This window comes from Rhinolophus sinicus, linkage group LG04 (genome assembly GCF_036562045.2).
Source record: "Rhinolophus sinicus isolate RSC01 linkage group LG04, ASM3656204v1, whole genome shotgun sequence".
Classification (NCBI taxonomy): Eukaryota; Metazoa; Chordata; class Mammalia; order Chiroptera; family Rhinolophidae; genus Rhinolophus; species Rhinolophus sinicus.
Window position 1 is genome coordinate 148,238,567 of NC_133754.1, and position 27,116 is coordinate 148,265,682.

Consider the following 27,116-nt stretch of genomic DNA (forward strand, 5'->3'; position numbering starts at 1 on the left):
TGCAGACGAGAAAAGAGAGATGAGAAGAAATTAGCAAAGACAAAATTTACTTATTCGTTTATTACTTATTCATTTGACAACTTTCACTGAAAGCCACTCACTGTGCTTAGCAATGAGTGGGAAACACAAAGACAGAAAAAGAACATGAAGCCTGTCCTCAAAGAGCTTGCACTCTGGCAATGGAGATAATAATGCTATAAATAAATATACTGCAATGTAAATGCAATGTGGGTCATAACAGAGGTTCCAGTGATTGTAGCCAAGCGTCAGCCATGAGCAGAAGGTCACTGATTTAAAGCAGGTCTCTCACGGTCATGTCACCTTAACTTGGGTACTGATTCTGTAGGATCAGAAGTTTCATTTTCACAAGGATGATGAGGTTTGGGGAGCTGGTCATACTAACCTAATTGAACTAATAATAGACTAAAATTCAATTCATAGCTTTAGCCACAGTGATAATAAAGAAGAACATTAGGGTTGACCAATCAGAGTCTAAAGGCTGCTTGGTAGGGGGGGAGTAAGAATGCCGGAACCTGAACGACCTTAAGGGTTACATGAAGATAATAAGGTTCCTGGGCTCATCATCTCTGACCACAGGTGGGACCGTCTTCTAGTCAGTTCTAGTTTTATGACCCCGTTAATAAAAGCCTGTCAGTCTTTACCTTCAGTTCAACTGATTGTTAAATCCTACCACACTCTCCTTAACTAGCTGTAGCAGGCACTATAGTGGGTCAAAAGCCAAGACACATGAAACACAATCCTTGCTCTCAGAGTCAAATCAACTCAATGAACATTTCTGGTCATTTATACCATCTTCTGTACCAGACATTTTTTGCGTGGTATTTAGAGGTACTGCCAGGGAATACAAGCTGGAGTTCTCAGATGTTCACTTCTTATCAAAAGTTTTGTTGTGTAAAGCAATTTTTAGGGAGTACTGCTGCAGGAATGCAGGCCATCCATTCTCTCAGTACTCTAAAATTTATCTCTGAGTTAATTTAGAGCATGAGTCCTAAGCTAGGTTCTATCTAAATGGTGTGTGATAAAGACTAACTGGACCTTTAAGCAACATTAATTAGTCCGGAGGGTCAATGGGAGGAGCTAGGGCTGATGGAAGTTCTCCCACTCTACAGAATCAATCGCAAGAACCCTATAGGAAGAATTCTGTTTATAATAAAGCTCTACGGTTCTAACTGCCCCTTCTCTTTTCTCCCTTTTTCCTTCTGTAATACCCCTCGATCTTGGCATGTAGGATGGAGTATGCACATGGCTTTCCATGTCTACATGCACTGAGTTGCAACCCTTTCTATTTCCTGAATAAATCCTTTTTGGTGATGAAACACCTAGTCAATATTATTTTTAGGTCGAATGAGCAGAGGACTAGCTGCATTTCAATATTCAGTCTTCTATGGGAAGGGCTTGCAATTTTTTTTTAAAATCAGATTGTAAATAGTTTAGGCTTTGTGGGCCATACAGTCTCTGTTTCAACTATGCTGTTGACTCTGCTGTTGGGCGCAAAACCAGCTATCAACAATACATAAACAAATGCTTGATTGTACTGCGATAAAACTTTATTTATAAAAACTGGCAGCAGGTTGAATTTGGCCTGCGCATTTGCCAATCCGTTCTGTAGTAACAGCACCCTGGTTTCAGCGAGGTACAAGACGGTACTGAGTAGACAGAGCAAAGAACTGTAAGGAAAAAGCCAAACTACTGAAGGTGCAAACGTTCCGCCAAAACATGAGCAAGCAGCAAACTGACAAAATGAAGTGTGTCTCCCACACTGACTGTGGCCTTTAGGCAGAGTTGAAGAATCGGCACACAGGCGCCAATGCAAGCTCTTTCCCTCCTAAGGCTGTTATGAATATTGGAGTGTGGTTAAGCATATCTAAGCCTTCTCTTCTTATCTCTAACAGCTCCAAGCATTCTGAAAAAAGGAAGAATTAAGACCCCAAGACTTATCAGAATTCACTGTGGAAGTCAAAGACAGGGCTGTTTTGTTTGTTTATTCTTGCAAAAGGTTATTTGGCTCATTAGCTAACAAAACGAAATAAAAATAAAAGTAAATACATCACTTGAATGAAAAAAAATGATATGCCATGTTATTATTGTCGCTCTTTAGAAAAGATCAAACATACTCAAGGTCATTGTGTTCTTCTGAGTCTAAGTTAGCATTTCTAGTTATTGAACCATATAGAGAATGATTTCTCTGTTCATTACATTTCCAGATAAATTTGGGGGTGCCAGATTTTCATTTGACTGTATCAGATAATTAATGGTTTCTCAGTTAAAAACTAGCAGTCAGTCTACTGTAACAGAATCAAAAGACTTCAGAATTTAGAAGATAATTTTAAGATTACAGATAGCATACTGGTTTCTGAGGCAAGTGATGCTTCTACTTAGTCAAGGCCCCAGAGGGGGTGAGAAGCAGAGGGAAATCGACTGCTGGACCCTGACCCAATGTTCTTACCATACAATGGTCTTGTCTGCCTCCAAAAGCCTGCAGTGAGCTTACACTTCTTTTTTATCACCAGATCAAGAGTAAAGTCAGGATGGCTCTGACAGACAAAACCAATACACTCTGGAGTTCAAGTATTTGGCTTATCAGTGAGAAACTTTTTACAGCAAGGTACCTCTTCAAGAAGGATTCAGCCCTACCTCTGAAATTCCTTTTGCATTTTAAATTCAACATTCAAATTCCTTGTGCATTTTTAAAATTAGTTAAAAATTTAAGCATGAAGTTAGAAGTAAACTCCAATGGTGACTTTATGCCCAAAAGTTAATTTATTCATGTACTTTGCATTTATGGGCTCTGGAGTATGTGAAAATTTCAAGAAGGTATCCGATCTACTGAACTCCGTAGAGGGAACTTCAGTAAAGTGAGGCTAGGCATTATTTGATCTCTTAACTTGAACATGGATAGAGCAGTCTTTTGCCAAAAGCCTGCAGAGGGAAGACTTTTCTCACTATATGCCAATGTGATTGAGATTTGTGTTCTCTACTGTCAGGGAACTTTTGGTACTGTAGGCAATGAACTCATTTGACCTGATGTCTCAGTATATTAAAGCAGGTGGTGAATCCTAGGGAAAAAAAAGTAATCCTACAGCCATCTGTTTATTGTGCTCTTTATCTAAAGATATTTGGAGCCCTCAGGCATTTTTTTTAATCAATAACAAAAAAGTTAATAAAGGAATCTGCACAACTCTTCAGCATCTTAGAAGGCTTTTATTCTTGCATTAAGTCAAGTTGGAAGAATGGACTAAATTAAGGCAAAATGCAAACTTATCCCAAACTGCTTATCCATCATCTGGAATTTCCCATCTCCTCATTTCTACCAGAGCTGCCTAGCCTTTGAAGCTTATTGTGTTCAGCAAGTTGGCTAATCAAAGGAGAAAAAGGGAAGCTCAAATCATTTTATTATGTCCTTCTTACTGGCTCTATTTTGACAGCAAAATGTTACTATACAGAGTCCAGTGGGGAGCAGTTAAGACTGTAGGCTAAAATAAAGAAATAACAGTTGGAAATTATTTGTGACTCATAACATCTTCCATGTTGTATGAATAATTGATGTGCTGTTAAATATGGCTAAGTTTTCTGGATGATAATCAAAATTCTGTTAGGTCTGTTTTTCAGCAAATTCGATATAATTTTCCCTCTTGATCTGATACATATGAGATTACCTATAGGCAACATTGATAAAGATTAATAAACAATTTGTAGCTTTCATGGTCAATGATTCATTTAATCATAGAAATGTATCCATTTGTCTATAATATCTATCTATCTATCTATCTATCTATCTATCTATCTATCTATCTATCTATCTATCATCCATCCACCCTCTGTATTTCACAGTGGTTAAAATCTTGGGCTCTGGAGGCAGCAAATCTGAATTCAACTCCTATTTCTAGCACTTACTAATTGTGACCTTGAACAAGTTACTCAGCCTCTCTGAGACCAGGTTTCTTCCTCTGATGAGAGTGATAAGAAATGTCTACTACTTCGGGTGGCTTTGAGGATTAAATGAAATAATGCATATACACAGAATCTAACACATATTAAGTGTTCAGCAAATAGCTGCTATTATTGTTTTTGATAATAGAGCTTTCCAGATCCCAGACCTTCAAAAACAGCAGGAAAAAAAGACTTGAATGCCTTCAGCTCTGAAACTTCATAGTTCATTTCTAATGGCCAGAGAGACAATGCCTACATCAGTCACTGAAATATTGGAAATTACGCATCGATTATTTCATGGAACAATCATCTGTGGAGGTCAAACATGAGCAGTCCCAGTTAGGCACTGAGGGTAGAAGAGAGAGATGACAGATACAAAAGAGATATGTACAAAGTGTTACGATAGATGGCATAGTGACTCACGATCTTTGGTGTTGGGCAAGACTTTCAGTGGGTGTGACTCCTAAATTGGGTCTTGAAGGATGAAGAAGAGCTCACAAGACAGAAAAGAAGAAGATAGGCATGCTTGGCCCCTGTTCTCAGTATTCCTGGCAAGTGGCCTGCACTGACTCTCACACCATCAGGGTCCTGGAAAGAGTTACTGATATGCTGCAAACTTTATGCAGACATACTTGGCAGGCCCTGATTCTCACACTGCTAGAGATTAGAGATCTATGTGTTCCCCCTAAATCTAAACTGAAGAACCACAACTAAAGACAGTCAGTACTCAGAGAACTTGGTCCTAAATTCAGAAAGATTTCTGTAAGGTGATGATACTGTATAAGGAATTAGGTCCACAATATCAATGAAGAATTTATTTTAATTATAAAGATAGAAAGAACAACATTAGGAACCCCACAAGAAGTAAAGGAGGCAAGATAAATTACTAAAGATACACCAGCAGAACATATAACAAAGTCAAAAAGACAAAGGTGTAACAACTGCCTTGAATACAGAGAAAGGGAATATTTTGAGTTATTCTGTGAAAACGAATTGGAAATAAGTGATGCTCAAAATATGGGATCCACCTCCTCATCAGTGCCATCCCTGTACTTCACAGAGCATCTGCTAGGACTACACTGGAAAAATACGTGGAACACAGCAGCAGTTGGGTGCATCTAAAAGCCACCTGTCCTATCTTTGTGCTGGAAGGGTTTTCCTGGCTCGGGAAAAGTACCCGGCCTAAGAGCGGGGAAGAATAAGGCGACGCTAATACTCAGGCCGTCTGGCACAGTGGGATCAAAGGCAGGCCAGCCAGGCTGCTCGGGCACTGGTCTAGAAAGGGAGTTGAAACATCCCGGTAAGACATCAGAAACATGGGGCCAGTCAACTCAGTTTTCCACATATAAAGACTTACCTAACTGGCAGGAATTTATTGGTTCTACTCTCCTTAAAGTAAACAGTCTTCTAGAGAAAATGAAGGGGGAAAAAAGAAAACAACAAAACACTTCATAGGTTTCATTTAGCTAAGGTAACCAAATGTTCCTGCTTGACCAGGAGCTTTCCCAGTTTTTGCCACAATTGCCTCATAATTATTAATAGCAACCCCTTCCTCCCAAAATGTCCTGGTTTGGATAAGAACGATAGAGTCACCATCTATTTAGTCTATGTAAAAAATTAGTATAACAAAAAGATTAAAATACACATCTTCTGGTAGAAAATGTATTTCAGGATAATGAAATAGCACCAGTTGAGGAGAAAACCTTCTACTTCACAGAAGAATGCCAATGTAGACCAACAGATAAAAGTAGAAAATCATTCTTTTACAAATCCTAATGGAATCACTAAATCAGACAAACATTATCAACTGGAATTAAAACTATTAGATCAAGGGCCGGCCCGGTGGCTCAGGCAGTTAGAGCTCCATACTCCTAACTCCGAAGGCTGCCAGTTCGATTCCCACGTGGGCCAGTGGGCTCTCAACCACAAGGTTGCCAGTTCAATTCCCCGACTCCCGCAAGGGATGGTGGGCAGCGCCCCCTGCAACTAAGATTGAACACAGCACCTTGAGCTGAGCTGCCTCCCGGACGGCTCAGTTGGTTGGAGCGTTGGATCTCAACCACAAGGTTGCCAGTTCAATTCCTCGACTCCCGCAAGGGATGGTGGGCTGCGCCCCCTGTAACTAGCAACAGCAACTGGACCTGGAGCTGAGCTGCGCCCTCCACAACTAAGACTGAAAGGACAACAACTTGACTTAGAAAAAAAGTCCTGGAAGTACACACTGTTCCTCAATAAAGTCCTGTTCCCCTTCCCCAATAAAATCTTAAAAACAAACAAAAAAAATCTATTAGATCAAGAGTTGATGGGGAACTGAAGACCCCTCTGTGACACCACACAGATTGCTTTTGGTGGCAGGAGGAAAAAATATGACTTTATAAGCAGGGTGTCAGTGCCCGAATACTGTGGTGAACCCTAACTTCATCAATGATGGGTAAATCAGTGTACAATATCACATAAAACACATTCCACTCACGATGTTTAACTCAAATCTAACCAAGTCTTGAAATGTAACTTCCAGTTTATAGAGAATCCAAGAGACAGAAGAGAAAGTTAAATTGTGCTATGAGGTGGCACTCAGACCAATCCAGGCCAATGCCTTCTACATGCCAGTGAAATGCACAACAGGACTCGACTCGATTAAAAGAGACTTAAGGGACGTGAAAACCAAATGCAATGTGTAATCCTAAATTGACCAGTACTAAAGGACATTTTGGAAGAATGTGGGAAGTTTGAATATGAACTAGGTATAGAATGATAAAAGTAACTGGTAATTAATTTTAGCTGTAATGTGGTATTATTTACTATGTAGGAAAATGTCATTTTTGTCCCTAAGAGATGCATACTGAAATGTGGGTACAAGGACATGACACAATTTTCTTTATTACTTCTGCATAAAGATGTAGTTAGAAAAGAATTAGGTGTATGTGTAGACACATATACCCCCTTATGTATAGTTTAGGAAATCAATTTCTCTCTGCTTTAGAGGAAAGAAATGTTTAAGGAATTATCATTTAAAGGGGCTTAGATCAGCCTGTCCCACGTGTCCCAACACCATTAGCTCAAGCATGAGGGGTGTGCCCAAAGAGCAGGCGGGTTTTTATGGTAGACGTGGACTGTATGACAGAAATCTAAGATGGCAGCTTTCCCAGAACCACAGTGCTAACAGGAGCCTGGAGAAACAGTCTTGGATAGATAGCTCTTGGCTCTAAAGCAAGTAGATGTGGCACCATCCAATTCTCACAGTAACTAACGGGTACCTGTCCAGAAATCTACAAATCTATACCAAGGGAATGTCACCTTGGTGGAGACATGTGATGGAGCCTCGTATCAAGAACACAACCACAATAGCTAATACAGGTGTCCTTGGTGCAAACAGGAATCTCTCAGAGGATCTATCCCAGGAACAGGAGGCAAAACAGTTTGCTAAGGGGGAGCCCTAACCCTGGTAGGCACATAATCATTAAACATCGGTGCTCTGTGGCCTAAACAGTAAGACTTTGCTGTAGGGAGAACAGATATATGACAGGTAAAGAACACAACAGGTGAAGATGGGAAAGAGACAGGATTTGTGATAAAAGTAAAAAGATACAGGTTAGAAATGATGAGAGGTAGAGGACTGACTAATAAAAATACCTTTATAATGGAGGATGTATTCATTAGTAAGGGCCAGGAGCGGCAGCACAGTTGCAGAGTAAGAAGTAGAGAGGAGTTAAAAGAGAATCAGTGATGAGGGGAGCGGAGTAAACAAGCAGACAGGAGAAGACATAATAAGCACGAACAGGGAACGAGGAATAAAACACAACAACATGGGGAGATAGATGAAATTTGAAATGACAAAGGAAACAGAAGGACAGAGGGGGCAGGAAGTAAAAGAAAGACAGCTGGTCAAAGGTTGAGGGGGCAGAATTTGGAACAGACAGAGCTGAATGCATCTTTTTCATCTCTGTACTCACAGAAACTTATATAGTAGGAGCTCAGGAGAGAGGAAAACAGGGAGAAAGTAAAGGAGACAGGAAGAGGGGTAACGGCAGGCAGTTAGATAGCAGAAGAGAAAGACTGGGAATAGAGTGACGCGAAGGTGTGGAGGAAGGAAAAAGAAAACATGGAATGAGTAAAGCACACATTTCAGAGGCACACGAGGGGGTTACTATTAGATAAAATGTGATTGACACAGAGCTCAAGAGCATTCTATGTCACAATCCAGAATTATGTAATTCAAATTTACTTTAAGAATGTAAGAACTGTTTTGACCAGGCAACATGTTTGTGGCTGGCCTGAATCGTAACCTATCATATACAAATGTCTGGAACTAGGGTAAAAACATGATAAACTTCATAGAAAACCGAAGCCGAATAGCTCTTGGATCTTCTATATACCACTGAGGGACGCCAATCAGCGTATGGGGCTCCTTATTTTCCCCATGGTCCTGCTCTCATCCAGAGGGTCATTTCAACATATGAACTGGCCTGAGGCAGCAGCATATTTTCCACCCACTCTTCTGTTTGCCCAGAACCAACACAAGAGGTGAATGTTGGTTAACATAATTAATGTAGACAGAAATTTGGCTAAGTACTACAAAAAATCCATTTTTCAGGCGCCTGATTATCTAGATTGCTGACTACATTGATTACAGTAACCCAGTGATTGCCAAATCTGTACTTTCTTTCTGTTAGGCGAGATTTAATCTAGAGAACTCACAAGTCTCTCTAGGATGCAAATCTCTCCTAGGACACTTGATTTTGATTGACAGCTCACAAAATAATTCTGGCATGCATGCAAAATTAGACTCACATGCAATTTTCATGCAAAGGCAAACCTATCCATCAATATAATAGTGGCTCCCAAAAAGCAGTCAAAGTTGTGTCTGGAAACTGGAAACTAGGAAGTCTGATATTTTAGAAGCCATAATCCAACAGTTGTTTGCAGTTTTTACTGTGTGTGTTTCCTAGCACATGAATAAGATCAGAAATCTGTATTAAAAATTATGATTACAAGATTTCAAATCATAACAGAGTATGTGTTTGAGAATCACTGGTTTGCAAGTTGAGGAAAGAGACAGGTTGGTGAAATCAGATTCATAGAGTCTTCGATTCATTTTTCCAACAGGAAACAGTAAAAAAAAAAAAACCAAAAACAAAACACAAAACAAAAAAAACCCCACTCTCCCTAACTTTTGATGACAGTCCCTTATGAGGTTGGCACAAGTTTAATATCTATTCTTCCTAACTTTCAAGTTCAAATCAGGTACTACAGACAAAGCACAGAACACAGAAGTTATCATTGCAGAGCCCCTGCACATGAAAGAGAAAGACCCAAAGGACGTGCTGGATGAATACTTACTATTTGGTAGAGTCAGATAGCTGATATTCTCGTCGCCTATCATAGCATTCCTGGATTCCTGGATCATTCCATAAACTCTTTATTGCATCTACGTATGGATTCTCAAAAGCAGACACCTTCTCCACATCAACTTCTCGAACTAATTGTGCATGAGCCTGTTATTTAAAAAAAAAAAAAAAGCCGTTTTCATCTTTCCATCACTGAAAATTGCTTTTGGTTTACACGTTACGTTGCACACAATTGAGGTCTTCCTGCATGTACTGGTTTTCAGACTGGTTTATAATAAAGTAATGCCTCATTGTTTTTTTCTTAGAGAGAACAGTCTCAAACCTTTCTCTGTAGGGTAAATCTTGAGGCTACTAGTCATGTTTCTGACTAGAGGAAAACAGAGTTCAGCTCCTATCAGAACAATGAGGACATCATGCTACACATGCAATTGTTTTTAGGTGATTATCATAATCCCAAAGCAATTAATATTATTAAAGGGAAAAAAGACAGGAATAATTATCCTCTCTGTTTGTAGTTTATTATAATCAAACACAAAATACACACAGCCCATGGGTATTATTTCTTAGCAGAAACTCAATCAGACTCCTCAACTAATCAGAGCTAGTTTCTATAGTTCACTTTTCGGATAAGGTGTAAAACCACTAGAACAACAGGTAATAGTAATGACTTAATTTGAACAGAAACCATTCCCAGTACATTCCCAAATACCCCAAGTTCTAAAATATTTATTTTATATCTTCCTTATCTACATTATCAGATTGAGGACCCTATTCGATTTTTTAACAAGGAAAAAGGACTTTGTTATTTCATTATACAATATTTAGCAGGAAAGGAGATTTAAAAAAAAATTCAGTAAGACTGAAATTAAAATATTGTCAAAAAGCTATTAGAAACAATGAACAAAACAGTAATGTGGCTGGCTACAAAATCAACGTACAAAAGTCCACTTGCATTCCTGTATACTAACAATGAAATCTCAGAAAAAGAAATACAAAAAACAATTCCTTTTGCAATTGCAGCAAAAATAATAAAATAGCTAGGCATAAACTTAACCAAGGATGTGAAAGACCTATATACTGAAAACTACAAGACATTTTTAAAAGAAATTGAAGAAGACACAAAAAAATGGAAAGACATTCCGTGCTCATGGATTGGAAGAATCAACATATTTAAAATGGCCATATTACCCAAAGCAATATACAGATTCAATGCAATCCCCATCAAAATCCCAATGGCATTTTTTAAAGAAATAGAACAAAAAATCATCAGATTTGTTTAGAACCACAAAAGACCCTGAATAGCCAAAGCAATCTTAAGAAAAAAGAACAATGCTGGAAGTATTACACTCCCCGACTTTAGCTTGTACTACAGGGCTACAATAATCAAAACAGCATGGTATTGGCAGAAAAACAGACACATAGACCAATGGAATAGAATTGAGAACCCAGAAATAAACCCCCATAAATATGGACAGATAATTTTTGACAAAGAAGAATAAAACACACAATGGAGAAAAGACAGCCTCTTCAATAAATGGTGCTGGAAGAATTGGATAGCCACATGCAAAAGAATGAAACTGGACTGCTATCTGTCTCCATGTACCAAAATTAATTCAAAATGGATCAAAGACTTAAGCATAAGACCTCACACAATAAACTGCATAGAAGAAAACATAGGTACTAAACTTATAGACCTTGGGTTCAAAGAGCATTTTATGAATTTGACTCCAAAGGCAAGGGAAATAAAAGATAAAATAAATGCATGGGACTAGATGAAACTTAAAAGCTTCTGCACAGCAAAAGAAACCATCGACAAAATAAAGAGGCAACCAAGTAAATGGGAGAAGATTTTTGCAAATAGTGCCTCCGATAAGGGGCTAATATCCAAAATATACAAGGAACTCATGCAACTCAACAACAAAAAAACAAATAACCCAATTGAAAAATGGGCCGAGGACCTGAAGAGACATTTCTCCAAAGAGAACATACAAATGGCAAATAGACATATGAAAAAATGCTCAACATCGCTAATCATCAGAGAAATGCAAATCAAAACCACAATGAGATATCACCTCACCCCAGTCAGAATGGCTATCATCAACAAGACAAATAGTAACAAGTGTTGGAGAGGCTGTGGAGAAAAAGGAACCCTCATACACTGTTGGTGGAAATGCAGACTGGTGCAGCCGCTATGGAAGGCAGTGTGGAGGTTCCTCAAAAAATTAAAAATAGAATTACCGTATGACTCAGCAATCCCTCTCCTAGGTATCTACCCAAAAAATCTGAAAACATTTATCCATAAAGACACGTGTGCTCCAATGTTCATTGCAGCTTTGTTTACCATGGCCAAGACATGGAAACAACCAAAATGTCCTTCCATAGATGAATGGATAAAGAAGTTGTGGTATATATACACAATGGAATACTATTCGGCGGTAAGAAAAGACGAAATAGGACCATTTGTGACAACTTCGGTGGATCTTGAGAATATAATGCTAAGCGAAATAAGTCAGACAGAAAAAGCAGAGAACCATATGATTTCACTGATATGTGGTATATAAACCAAAAACAACAAAAGAACAAGACAAATAAATGAGAAACAAAAACCCATAGACACAGACAATAGTTTAGCGGTTACCAGAGGGTAAGGGGGGAGTGGGGTGGTAGATAACGGTAAGGGGGATCAAATATACAGTGATGGAAGGAGAACTGACTCTGGGTGGTAAACACAAAATGGGATTTATAGATGATGTAATACAGAATTGTACACCTGAAATCTATGTAACTTTACTAATAATTGTCACCCCAATAGACTTTAATTAAAAAAAAGAAAGAAATTAAAATGTTGTATGGTCAACCCCCAATTTAACCATAACATACCACTGCTTAATAACCCCTATTAAAATAGGTTTTGTGGATGTAATATATATGCAAATTATACAGACACATAAATATGCAAATAAACAAATGTAACAACTAATTACCTTGGAATTGAAGGCAGATGGCTGATAATTTATTCAAACAGTCTTGATTTTGTACAGAAATACAAACTTTTGAACTAGGTTAGTGAATGGCTATCATGTCATGCTGACCTAATTATTTCATAGTTTTATACAGATAGAATTTTAGTAAATTTAATCCACCTTAGGCCCTGTCTGATTTCCAACCTTTATCTTCCTTCTTTTCCCATAAGCGGGAAGGGCCCTATGTCATTAGACTAACCTTGACTTTAATAAGGTTTCAAGAAGCCCAACGTACTAAGACTGAAGAAACCATCTTTCTTGCTAGTTCTGCTCTGACCTTGACAGTCTGCTCGAGAAGCCCCTTCTGTACCCTGGACTCCCATCTTGGAAATCAGATTCCTGTAGTTGCTTTTTGTACCTAGTCCCTATCCAGGCAATCTGCCTTATTATTCCACCAGTGATCCTACTAGCCTGGAGTCCTGTCCCGGAACCCCAATCCCGGTAAGCCTACCTTAGTTATAGTTCTCCATGAGAGTCATCCTTTGGAAACGGTATCACTCACTCCCCAATGAATCCCCAAAGCTGTGCTCCGCCTGGATCCGTAACACCTGTTCTTCTGTGTTGATACCCAAGACTGTACTGGACCCATCTGCTCTGCCTTCGGCCTGTTGAACCGATGTCCTCCAAGCACAAAACACTGGATGTGTGGGCCTTCTCCATCCTTCCCAGCAGGTATGTCAAATGTCAAGTTTCCACCCCTGCCTTTCTGCCCTTGCCCATTGAATACGATCAAGTTCTGACCCTTTGTGTCCTGAGACATAATAATGATCACCCTTGGTATAATCCTAAATTAGAGTACCCATGGCTACATCTGTATTATAGAGTTCTCTGGGGGATTCTGTGGGTCTTGAAGGACAGCTGGGGGCAGAATTGGGGATATACAGATGGTTTCCTGCTGGATACGCTCTAAAGAAAATGTTTTGAATCTGACTTTGCTTCTTCTTATGACCTGGGTAAACTGCTTAATCGGGAACATACTGCTCCACCAGCCTCATGTGACTTTGTATTGTGTTACAATACAGTAGGGTCAGTGATTCTCAAACGGTGGTCTACTCATCAGCAGTATCACCTTAAATTTGAAAGAAATGCAAATCCTCTGATCGTACCTCAAACCTTTTGAATCTGAAACCCTAGGAATGAGACTCAGCAACCTCTGTTTTACGAGGCTCTTGAGATGATTCTGATACATGCAAAAATTTCAGAATCACTGCAAACTATAAAGCACCATACAGATGTAACTTGTGATCATAATTAATTGCCTGGCTGGCCACAGAACTGCTATGGGAAACTCAAGAAAAGACGCCCACAGAGGCAACAGTCACCCCAAAGCAGGAGTCATTAACAGATGTTCATAAGGGATAGGGAGCCATGGAAACGAGCAAACAGGCTTGGTGTAGGCAGTAACGAGTGATGGGACTGAGACACACCGAGAAATACGCTCACTGATTAAAGAGGGAAGCTGCTAGATAGCTCCAGCCAATTGTTGCTACTGGGTATGCATGCAGGTGCCTTGCTGCCAGATTTCCAATTTTTCAAGGGAAACCAAAAATCTAGATTTTTTTTTTCTGTGAAATGTTCCCTAATTGTAAATTTTGGCAACCCTATCAAAGATAAATAAAGCATATGTGTGCCTGAGTCTGATTGAAGGCCATTCATTTGCAGCATTTGTTCTAAAAGATGCTTCTCTTCTGACTTCCCTAATAGGCTTGACCAATAACACTACGTACTGTGCAGAACTTAGAACATGGTAGCTGCCGCTGGTTAATACATGCTAATGAGTAAGTAATTTTCATCACTTTTCTACAATATTTAGACAAACTATTATACTATCCATAGAGATAAATGGTTGAGAGCTTTCCTTGAAGTGGGTCAAAGCAACATGGTGACATAGGTTAGCATAGCTAGTATTTAGAAAATGAATTTGATACATGAGGCCAGCCATGTCAGTTGGAAGGAGTTCTGTTTGTTTCTGGAGAAGTTAGCTTATGACAGAGCAAACAATTTCAACATACCTGACACTTTTCACCATGATGAAGTGTTTACTGGACCCCACTGAGATGCTAGGTAATATAGCGATTAGGGAATTAGACATAGTTCTCATGAGGGTGGGGATGGGAGGAACATACAGATGGCAACCAACCAAAGCACAGGATGAGCCAGGATTAGGAACAAGAGGGGATTTTTGCATTTCCATCCTCAAGTTCAACCGAATGTAAGGGTATTTAAATAAAGACAACATTCTCAACAGTGTATTGTAACTTTCCACTGAGAGCCTGCTCCTGTAAAAATGAGACTACTTTCTATTGCCAGAAAACTGTAATTTCCTAACTGGGTCTACCTCTGCTTGTTTTTTCTTACATCTGGAATGTCTTCCTTCTTCCTTCTGTACCTTCTTTTGCTTTTTTGTTCTGGGGCTGTATCATGTGCTATATCTTACAGGAGGAAGTTATTCTTGATGTTCCTCCTCTTCCTCAAACCGTTATCTTTGGGTCCTTTGATCCATGAAACTTTTACATTTTCTTTTATGTTAACCATCACGTCTTGACTTATCCCTCTTATAGACTATACATTGAGGGAAGGGGCTGTAGCTTACTGACTCATTTCTTTTGGGACCTAACACAGAGTGAGTATACAACAAATATCTGTCTAATTTAAGTGCAGTTTAACATATAAATACAATGCCAAGTCCTACAAATCAAAGTCAGTTTCTTGAGGAAATCTTCCATCCTTACCTAGTCTCATTGCACTCCTTAATCCTTAACAGCTTTTATCACAGCAGCTGGTTTATGTATTTGTGTGATACATATTTGTTAATGTCTTCCTCCCTGATCACAGTATAGGTTCAAAGACTGGCTCAACATTACAGCATCAGGGCCTAGCAGAGTGCCTACCACTTGGTAGATGGCTCAATAAATATCTGTTGAGTAAAGAATGCAAGGAAGGAAGAGTGGAAATTGCATTAAACTAAAAATCAGGATACCTAACTTCTAGTCCTGGCTTTACCCCTAACAATAGCCAGAAACCTTAGGAGACACTACTTCTTTACCTCTTTATAACTTCATTTTTCTTGTCCATTAAGATGATGCAATTGGACCAGATTATCTACCAAAGGTCTCATCTAGCCACAAACAGTATAACTGTAAATATATGATCAACACATTTACAATGCATAGAGGACGAAAGTGCTGACACTACCTCTAGGAGCACATAATATCATTTACTGAAGCAAGACTTCAACTTCACTATTTCCAACAGAGCTGACAATACAGGGAAGAGCACCATTAAGCCTGTACATGAGCAACGCTACATGTGGATTGAGCAAGTAGAACTCAGTATGGACAAAGGAGGTCAAACAAGGTGTCAGAGAGAAAATAAGGGTTTCTCTGGCAGGTGGAGATGAAAATGTGTGACGCTTCCAACCAAAGAGGAGGAATAGATAAAGGATCACTGCACAAAATAAACACGGCACTTTCCTTTAACTGTGAAAAAAACCAGTTTAGTGAGGAAGTTTCATGCTTCTTTTCGATTCAAATTAACCTCCACAGTGAAACCTATAATCTAAACCATATCAGCTATGAACCATTAACTCAGAAGATAACCTCCAACATCCATGAAAGTACATCACCCTCAAAACACACAGATCACCACTTTGCCTTCACCCAGGTCAGAATTTCTAAGTCACTTTTACTGCCCCCTCAAGCTTTGTTGTTTAATTCCATCCCTGCTCTTTCAGAAAATGACATTAAAATACAATCAACTGTAATTTGCATTTATGTAAGAGCTTTCAACTGAAAGCTACATTATTTAAAAGTATGAGAGCATTTTACCAAATAAACATAGAATTTTAAAATTACCTATATGCATGTCCCCAATGGAAGTTTATTCCTCTCACTATTTTTGTAAATAATAGTCTGTATGTGGAAAGAATATTTTTTATTATGTTAGAGTTGAGAAAAATTAGATCCTTTTCTATTTGCCCAAATATCAAATGTGAACAGTAGTAAAAATCACAACTAATTATGTGAAATTAAACAATTACTAATGAAAAAGACTATGATAAAAGGAAATAATTCATTTCTAGTAATATTATAAATAACAAGTGAATTACAATTGATTATCCTTTTTATTTTGAACATTGTGCACAGAAAATCAAAACAGATATGGGTTAATTAATCATATAAGCAAAATATAAAATATAATTCTATTTCTTTTTGTTACAACTGAGCACACTGGATGGAATTATTTAATGATGAAATCTAGCTTTCAGAATTCTCAGCAGCTGATGGCAAGCCATAGAGGGAACATTGCGAGAACTAAGTAGCTTACTCAGGAACTCTGGCAGAATTCTAGGGAAAGACCACATGGAAACCACAGGATATGCCAGTGTGGTAATGTCTTATTTTCGTGATTTGGTGGTCATAAAATTCAGGTAAATCTTAGATGTGTTGATATTTCCATGGTTGCTTGAGTAAAGGGAAGGAAGAACTGAGTTCCCACCATAGGGGGTTTTACTCTGCCCACAGAAGGCCAAGCTTTCAGATGAAACAAAAAGGATCTTATAGTCACTTTGGAAAGATTTTCAAAAACTCATTAACACATCAGGTGGCTTTAGGCTGGAATGTCAGACCTATTCCAGTTCCTACACTCCAGAAGTAGAAAACCAAATGGCAACTTCCACATTTGTTGAAGCTCTTAGACACAAATATTCAGCTCATCAGGCCTGCTAGGTTTGAAGGGATGCCCAACACACACAGAGGACCTCTAAATCAGAAAAAGTCCAAACCACGGTTGGAGTCCGTTTTAATTCTGAACTGAGACTCACAGCGTCTCACTCCTTTTTTCCTTGGTGCTTATTTCCATTTTGGCATTTGACTCTAGAGAAAAGAAAACAAAAAACTGTAGACTCCTAAATAAACTGTGAGAGAAAAAAAAATCCCAGGCTGTGTTTTGTTTTGCTCCTGCTCAAATGAAGTACAAAGTAAAAGGATGAACGCTGAGATCAGGTTGCTGTGTTGAAATACCACCTCCACTCTGTACAAATTGAGCATGACCTTGGGCAAGCCATTTAACATCTCTAAACCTCTGTTTCCTAATCTGTGAAATGGGGTAATAATAGCACTTATCTTAGAGGGTTAAAGGACAGAATGCATGTACAACACTTAAAGACAGAGCCTAACAAAGTTACTAGTTATTTAAAAAGCAAAAGACAAGGAAAATAGCACAGAAAACATAAACCATGGTGTACATACCTACTAGCTTCCGTGACCTTGGGCAAGTCACCCAAACATTAATTTGCTCAAACATGAAATAACATTCTGGAGGTCATACTGGATATTGGATCTCTGAGTCCTCAAATTTGGAAGCACCCCTTAGCATAAAATTTCCTACAGAAAACTTGGACAAGAGCTACCGTGTTTCCCCAAAATAAGACTGGGTCTTATATTAATTTTTGCTCCAAAATGCATTAGGGCTTATGTTAAGGGGATGTCATACTAAAAAATCATGCTAGGGCTTATTTTCCAGTTAGGCCTTATTTTCGGGGAAACATGGTATCCTCTCTTAGACCACTTCACTGTCTCTGACGTCATCACAATTTGAAAAGCTGACCTTCATTAAGGTGCTTTATACACAGAGCGACAGCTGTTGATGCATCTTTTTATGAGCATTACTGCATGAACGACAAAGAGCAGCAAAGTCACACTGAGCTGCTGCTGGTTGGGTTCACATAGCAAGTGATTCATTCCCACAGAACAGCCTCTCCATGCTTATTATTTAACTCGTGGCTCAGCAAAATTACAAATTACTACATGACACAGCCATTTGGAGTCCCTGATGAAGCTTATAAATCCTGTGTCTGCAGTCGTTTAGAGCTAGGGATCTACTGATTCTCCTTTGCTAAGGGCCCATGTCCCTCTCAGTCTCTCATTGAAAAATCCAGAGAGCCAGAAGAGAGAACAGGAAGACTGAACAATAGCTTGAGACCAAACTAGGCTTCAATCAGTCACATGGCAGCCCTGTGTCTTTAGGTGTGTCACTCAAACTTCCCGAACCTCAGCTTCCTCATCTATAAAATGGGGGAAATAAAATATTGTAGGGCTGTTAGGAAAATTAGGAGTTGTCAGTAAAACGCCAAAAAAAGTATTATAATTACTATGAATTCTTGTGGGATCTCAAAATTACCATTAATAAATGTTAATAATTTCAACAAATATTTATCTACCATGTATCAGACAATGCAGCGAATCTCTGATAAAGCAGAGAATGTATGTTAAGTGAAATGTTCCAGATAACAAAATATTAGATAAGAAAGTTTACTAAACTGTCACATATTATTCTACGTTATTTAAGATTTTAGGGGCCGGCCCGGTGGCTCAGGTGGTTAGAGCTCCGTACTCCTAACTCCGAAGGCTGCCGGTTCGATTCCCACATGGGCCTGTGGGCTCTCAACCACAAGGTTGCCAGTTCAATTCCTCGAGTCCTGCAAGGGATGGTGGGCTCTGCCCCCTGCAACTAAGATTGAACACGGCACCTTGAGCTGAGCTGCCTCCCGGATGGCTCAGTTGTTGGTTGGAGCGCGGGCTCTCAACCACAAGGTTGCCAGTTCAATTCCTCGACTCCCGCAAGGGATGGTGGGCAGCGCCCCCTGCAACTAAAATTGAACACAGCACCTTGAGCTGAGCTGCCGCTGAGCTCCCGGATAGCTCAGTTGGTTGGAGTGCGTCCTCTCAACCACAAGGTTGCCGGTTCGACTCCCGCAAGGGATGGTGGGCTGTGCCCCCTGCAACTAGCAACGGCAACTGGACCTGGAGCTGAGCTGCGCCCTCCACAACTAAGACTGAAAGAACAACAACTTGAAGCTGAACATAACCCCCCACAACTAAGATTGAAAGGACAACAATTTGACCATTGTTCCCCAATAAAGTCCTGTTCCCCTTCCCCAATAAAATCTTAAAAAAAAAAAAAAAAAAGATTTTACAAATTAATTTATTATCCCATTATTAAATTTGCTCTTCCATCATTAATTTTTATTTTTAATATCCATCACGGTATTCACTAAGACAATTAATGATTATAAGGGATGCTGCCTTTCCCAAAAAACATTTGTTGAAAATACATCTCTCTTTGGCTTTGCTTCACTATAGGCTATATTTGTTTATTCTAACACAATGGATTTCTTCTTGGGTGAAGGAAACACTCTTTTTTTTTGTTTAAAATATTCTTTTTCTTCTAAAGAACTCAATCTCTTTTTTGGCTATACCATTATAATTTTCCATGTATTCTTCTATTTTGTTCTTTGCTTATCATTTTCCTTCTTCATGTTTGTTTGCCTGCCATGTCATAATGACCAGTACCCAGGACATGTAGGCCAGATGTTTGATGCCGAATGGTATAACATATACTAAGCAGTTCCAAAGCGTCTGTTGACTGATGTAATTACATGGTTCAATCACAAAGAATCTTGCCCTCAGGTCTGTAAAATCTAGGGATGCAATATAAAATTTTGTACTATTTGAAATGCTACTTATTACCTTTATGATTATGATGGTAATATAGTATGGGAATATATATATATATATTCCCATACTATGATATAAATATATATATATACACACACGTATGTGTGTGTGTGTGAGTGTGTGTGTGTGTGTGTGTGTATATAGGGGGGGGTGCCAAAAAGATGTATACACGACTTGCATTCATGTTTTGTTATTGGTATATAATATATTGAGTATTAAAATTTTAGTACAGTTTGTTTCCTTTGTTAAAATGTGTATACATATTTTTTGGCATCGTGTGTGTGTGAGTGTGCCGTGTTTCCCCGAAAATAAGACCTAGCCAGACCATCAGCTCTAATGCGTCTTTTGGAGCAAAAATTAATATAAGACCTGGTCTTATATTATATCAGACTCAGTCTTATATTATACTGAAATAAGACCGGGTCTTATATTAATTTTTGCTCCAAAAGACGCATTAAAGCTGATGGTCCGGCTAGGTCTTATTTTTGGGGAAACATGGTATGTATATATATGTACATATAATGAATACTACAAAAAAAAGTTTATTTCAAAGAATTTATACAAAGTCACAGTGATAAAGAAGAAATTAGAATTGAAGACTTTTAAAGATATGCGAATGCATTAGTATTCAAAATAATTAGGTATACCTGTATAGTTGCCTTCAAAGCACATTTAAAAAACATTAGTTTACTTGGGGTTTTAAATGGCTGCTTAGTTGAAAAATTAGTTCGAAAGCCAAAATGAGGTAAACATGTAGAATGGTTATAAAAAGTTACATAGATTTCTATACTGCAGAATTCACAACCTTTAATAAGGTAATTGTGCTCCGAATCCACGAGTACAGGGTACAGAGATATTACTGTATTTTCAAATTTGTTTGGGAGAAAAGCACGGCAGCTTTTTCTCCCTCAGGTCAGTCAATTAGACTGATCCTCTCATGGATCACATTTTGAAAAGCACTGACTAGAAACTGAGACTCCCAAGAACCAACTAGGGATTGATTTTATACAAACGAAACAATTAATTACCTGCTTCTCTCAACTCTGGCATTATAGGTAAACGCCTGCTTTATGGATTCATATCCTCTTCCTTTTTGAGATCACATTTTTTGCATATGGTTCATTTCCTGATATTACGTCTCAGAAAAACCTAATCATTTAGCCCTTTGCAATGTCTGTGCTCCTACAATCTTATTAACCAGAGAAGCATGCTTCTGGTTGGGGATTTTATTTTGTTTGACAATAGAAAAAACACATAAAGACAATTCCCCTGTTCAGCTTGGTAGACTTTCAAACAAAGATGGAAAAAATAAAAAGAACAAACTTCTTAATATGGGTGGCCCCGATTCTCCTGGGAACGTAATCTTTATGGGACACCCCATGTAAAACCTGACTGCTGCAGCTTCAGACACTGTGTTCAAGAGAACTGAAAGTGAAGGGCTCAGGGTCTCAGAATCTTGAGGGAAAAAAGCTTCTGAGAACACTTATTTAACTATCCCTTTAACTCAGAGAGTAAGAAATTGTTCCAATAGTGGGAATGTAAAAAGAAAGGACAGAAATGGTGTTGACTTATCTTTCCTATGAAGAAGAAGAATGAAATATTCAGAATCCGAGTAGCAACAAGGGAAGGAAATAAGAGAACTCACATCTCACTAGGCTTTTTTTTTTTCTGGTAAATTAAAAATAAATTTTTTTCTTTTTTCTTTTTTTGTAAATAAGTTATATAATTTGTCATTTTGAGAAAGGGCTCAAATTTCAGGCAGTTTACAGATAAGAATCAATTGTAAAAAGTTACTCTGACCAATGTTGATAAACTTGGAACTTTCTAGTGAGAGTATGATGATATACGGTGTTTCCCCGAAAATAAGACCTAACTGGAAAATAAGCCCTAGCATGATTTTTCAGGATGACATCCCCTGAACATAAGCCTAAGCCCTAATGCATCTTTTGGAGCAAAAATGAATATAAGACCCGGTCTGATTTTCAGGGACACACGGCAGTAGTTAGTTTATAGTCTACACACGACACTTTTGAGTATGAAAGTGGTTAGTTACTAAAAATAGTTAATGTTATATATCTTTGAAATACTTATTGACCAACAAATCAGTATTATTACATTGATATTATTTAAACGTTCTCAAATATAAAATTCTTCCTAAAAAGTAAAACTTTCATATATCTGTATAGACTAAAGTGAAAAAAGAAAAAGAGAAGAATTTTTCTTGGTATATTCATGTAGTTTAGTCATGTTCTTAGCCAGAACTGTTCCCAATATCATGAAGACTATATTTTTTTCAGAACATTGTATTTTTTTCAATATGGACATATTATATATTTAACTATTTCATAAAAATGCCTGCAATATTCTTCAAAATTGCATTAACTGTTTTAGTTAATAAACTTGAAATTGTTAACATTTTCAATTGGGTCCTACTCTGTAGACCTTAATTTTTTAATTCAGAAATATCCTCTCTTTTAGGGGCTGAAATACCTGTGAAGCCCAGAACAAATTCTGCTAAATGGAAGTTATTCTTTACTCTGTTATTTATTCAAATGCAAATATGTAAATATTTCAGTTCAAATATTTTCATAGGAACTATATTTATGTATCAGTTCATAATATTATTCTTTCACAAATACTTTTAGGTGACAAAACTCTTGATTGGTAGATTATCACAGCTTGTTTGGACACAATTCTGACTTATATGTGAGTCACAACTAATTCCAAGTACATTACTGCTCCATAGGCTTAATTTAATAAATGTTTTATTTACTGTGACACCATGCGCCATTAAGAACAAATTCATATCATTATCATAAAATACTTTTATTTTCAACATTTTTAAAGAAGGAAACTCATTTATCATAGTATTCAAAATAATGATAGTTTACCAGAATGAACTTTCAAAAGCTTCCTTTGATTCCATGAATTAAAGAGAGTGGGGGGAGAATCAAGCCCTCAATTGTGCATAAAGATGTTCTTCTGCTAAGGGAATTAACAGATTAATAACTATTGCTTCATTTTGTACATGTATAAGAAAACTTGGGATTAAAATGAGTTCATTTAACTTGGAAAGAAAGTCAGTTGATCTAAATGAAAAGTCATGCTTCACAGAGTGATATAAAAATGATTTTTTTATAGCTGTCCATGCTAAAATGTCATCTTTGGGCACAATCTTCTCAAAATAACAGCTAACCTTTGAAGTAGACACTGATAGTTTTGCAGCAGATCTGTGCCCTTCGAATTGTGTGTGGTTTATGATATCACTATGGCTAAAGTGGTGGATACTAAATATCGACAAACCATTTTGTGTAAGTTTATACATTATCATTGACTTTCTTGAGAAACAAATATTCAACATTTAATTTTTTGTTAAACATGCATTTTCAGGGTTTTAAAAGGCTTGTTATAGCCAAAAGGATTTATTGCAAAATAAAAGCATGATCAAATAATAAAATAAATAGCAATAGATTTATGCCAAACAATAAATGACAAAGCCATTGAAGCAAAAGCTCTCAGACTGCCATGGCAAGTCCGCTCAGCGTTGATTTTCCACATACACCTAGTACATGAGAAATTTCCCGCTGGCCCTTCTCAATGATGGGCTGATGTTTTAGTGGGCCTCACAGCCTACAGACCAGAGCACATGACTGGCTCACCACCACAACCATTGGGTAAAGCAGCAGCACATCTTTCTCTGCCACCCTAGAGGATGAAAGGAGCTAAGTGTCCTTAGTCACTCTTGTCCAAACTTACTCCATATTAGCAGTGAGTGCCCGTATACTGTCCCTAAGGGAGATACAGTTTCATTGTATTTGGGAAGGTTTTGGAAAAGAGTTGGGACATCTTTTCAGGTCTGATCAAATATTAAAGTGAGAAACATGTACAACTGCCTGAGCAGAATCTGGAAATACAAAATGAAAGTCTGTCAAATCCATCCTGGTTGTTTTTGTTGTTTGTTTTGTGTGGGGTTTTTTTGGTGCAGCTATTAATAAGAATGCTTCATTAAAAAATGGAAAACTGGAGCAAATACTAAGCTGGTGGGATATTAAGACAACAGGTGTAAACCACAACTGTCTTGGGCAAACCAGGACTTACCGTGTTTTCCCGAAAATAAGACCTAGCCAGACAATCAGCTCTAACGCATGTTTTGGAGCAAAAATTAATATAAGACCCGGTCTTATACTATATTTTACTATAAGACCGGGTATAATATAATATATATAATAAATAATAAATATAATACTGGACCTTATATTAATTTTTGCTCCAAAAGACGCATTAGAGCTGATTTTCCGGCTAGGTCTTATTTTCGGGGAAACACAGTAGGATCAACCTATGTCTGGGCAGACTTGGGACAAGGAAATCAAGAAGCCTAGAAGTAAGCTGATGGTCAGTCTACAGACCTACTTGGTCTATTTCAAACAACATCTAAAACTGAGAGCTTTCCCATTAAACAAACAAACAGATTTACTACTTCTATTGATAAATGAAAGGTCCAGCAACCCTTCCCATATTCCAAGAGGACAAGAGGCTGTAGGCTGTAGCCAACTAGGCTACCACCTGTCCCTCACTATTATCAATAATAATAAGAAAGAGGATATTTCTTATGGAAATGAAGAATATTTTATGTCCTCTAATGCCCTAACTAACATATGTACTTACTACATATTTCAAAGACTAGAACTCAGCTGGCTTCACATTACCTGCCTGGCCCTGAAGTAATCTGATTTTGCACTCCAAACCCCACCGAACTACCTGCAGTTTGTGTAATTCTTCAGTTTTTTGTGTGATAAGGAGACTTGTGCATTCTGCATAAGAGGAAGTAAAAATTATCTGGAATTTGACTTCCACCAGTGGACGTTTTCTCAGCTTATTGGTTAGGAGCCATTAAAAATAATGTGCACCTGGGACCTTCTAATGCTCGCGGCCCCAGCCCCTTAGTTTATGCCCTAGAGCTGTGGTTACACTGAACTTGGAATGCTTGTGTTTTGCGTTGCAATCCGCCCTGGTGGAACCAAAGGGCCCAGAGCGTGCGTGAGGTGCCAATGGTTCTACATGGTCTGTGTGGTTAGGGGTCATGATTATCTCAAGGTATAACGCACAGCAGCTAAAGGCTATGGCTTTGCAGGCAAACACAGCGTTTTAGCTGTGCTCCTATTTCCTTGCTTTGGGCCTCTCCAAGCCTCAATTTCCTTAGCCCTAAATAGAGGTAATGATACCTTCGTCACAGCATTGTTACAAAGCTTAAATGTAATCCTATACATAACACAGCAGAGTAACAAGCACACACTAGTGGCTCAGTAAACAGAAGTAACCTTTAGTTTGCTTCTTCTGTTCAGTGAGTCAACTCTTTTGGAGTTTTCAACTTTTGAAAACCTATTCCAAAAATATATAAATAATTTCTATGATCCCTCCCAACATGCTAAATAGCACTATTAGTTTTATATCTTAAGGAGATACTGTTTTAAACTCTTGAATGATGGGTTACGTACCATAATTATAGTGACCACTCGTTATTATTTTATGGTTTTTCAACTAGAAGCATGTAAAGTAACATATAAAAGTTTTCCTTTTCTCTACAGGAAAGCCCAAATCTCATACTGCATTCATTTCAATGTCATTTTCAAAAGGTGCAAAGACCACAACCTGACTAAAACCACTTCTAAGACACCCAAATAGATGCATGTGAATATTTTACCAGGGATTATATATCCAGACATATTCTCCCCTTAAATTCTGATGAGCTTCCCATGAAAAGCTAACATGATTGGTGATGTAGCCTGGGTCATGACATTAAACTAAACCAAATCCATCTCTATATAACTCAAAAGGACTTAGCAAATTGCATTGCTTTTTCAGGAAGATAAAAATGCATATTGCCTTTTATGTGTTCTTAGCTATATCTCTATTTTTGAAAAGGATTCATGTAAGTTCTAAATTTAACTCCTACTTCCTCTTTACTGTGCTATCTGAGCTACAGCCCATCTCTGATAACATTCTGATCTTCACTCCAAGGAACATATATAGAAACTTCCTCTCAGAAGGAAGATAACCTTTCATTAACCTCTGCTGTGCTTGTGGATAGTACAAGATGATCCTTTCTTTCTGTCTCCAGATTCTATGAGTACCATCTACATATATTTTAAAATTCTTTTTACTTGCTGGTAGGAAATATCAACCTTTCTAGAGCTTCAATTATTCTTTTGTAAAAAGATCTCTTGCAAGGAAATTATGAGTTAAAGGAAGAAATTCATCTCTTTACACCTAAGGCAGAAGATTGAGGAAAGAAAAAACAAAAAGAAGGGGTGGTAAAGAGAGGGTTGGTATGCTGGAATGAGGTTAAAAGCACTGGTGCACATATAGATAGAAATTTCAGAGTCATTTATCTGGGTTAATTACCATTCTATGAAAAAGCTCTTCTCTTTTCCAATTCATTTATATCACACTTAAGAAGGATAAATTATCCAGAGATTAAAAAAAAGATTTTTTTGGTTATGAAGGGAAAACTTTAAGCAATATATTTAAAATTTCAAGCAGAAACAACTTGAGTGGGTAGCCAGTAAGTATAGCCCAGGAGTTGCGTATTTGTGAAGGAAATCATTAGTCACAAAGAGCAGTCACCACCTAGTTAGAAAATAACCTAGAGGTCTGGTGAAAAAAGGATGTATAGTGGGGTCTCAGTCTTCTAAGAAACCTATCCATGCAACCATTTAAGCCTTTCCTAATATTCTTATCTTCTTGGAGCACTTACAGTCTTCATAAAACATTCATTGGGTACAAGGATATATTGCCTGGCACTGCTATTTAACTGCTCCATCTTTGTGTATAAAGAATTTCCAACAATGCTGTAAATTACTTTAGGTTATGGACTGTCTAATGTTTCTTATATTCTGGCACCATGCTAGGGCTACTCAATAAGTATTTCTACAATGAAACTGAATTGTCTTCCTTTCTGATAGATTTGTCCAGAAATATGATCTAACAAGACTGAGGCTAAGAAGGAAAATAACGATCAGCAATGGACACAGAAAGCAGAGCAGGAAGGTGGGAGGCCTGGCTAGGCCTATTGTATGATCTTGGACTAGTCTCCTAGCCTTTACAGGTTAGTGATGACTTCCGTAACTGGGTTATTGGATTAGAGACTAGCTAAGATGCCTTGCCCTAATGATTACACACTCAAACATTCAAACATAAACTGGGGTAAAATTAAAATATTTAACCAATGGTACAGCATGGACACGGCCGAACAGAGCAAGCTCTGCACTTTTCTTGCC

At 38.0% G+C, this 27,116-nt stretch overlaps 1 protein-coding gene across 2 annotated transcripts in view; it reads right to left on the reverse strand.

The window, feature by feature from the left end:
* LOC109449927 (guanine nucleotide-binding protein G(q) subunit alpha) overlaps positions 1-27,116 on the reverse strand; it is a 338,060-nt gene that overhangs the window by 75,537 nt on the left and 235,407 nt on the right. For both annotated transcript variants that reach the window (XM_074330582.1, XM_074330581.1), the window contains exon 3: positions 9,292-9,446. In XM_074330582.1, the coding sequence (XP_074186683.1) occupies positions 9,292-9,446 (155 nt within the window). The remainder of the gene's footprint in view (positions 1-9,291; positions 9,447-27,116) is intronic.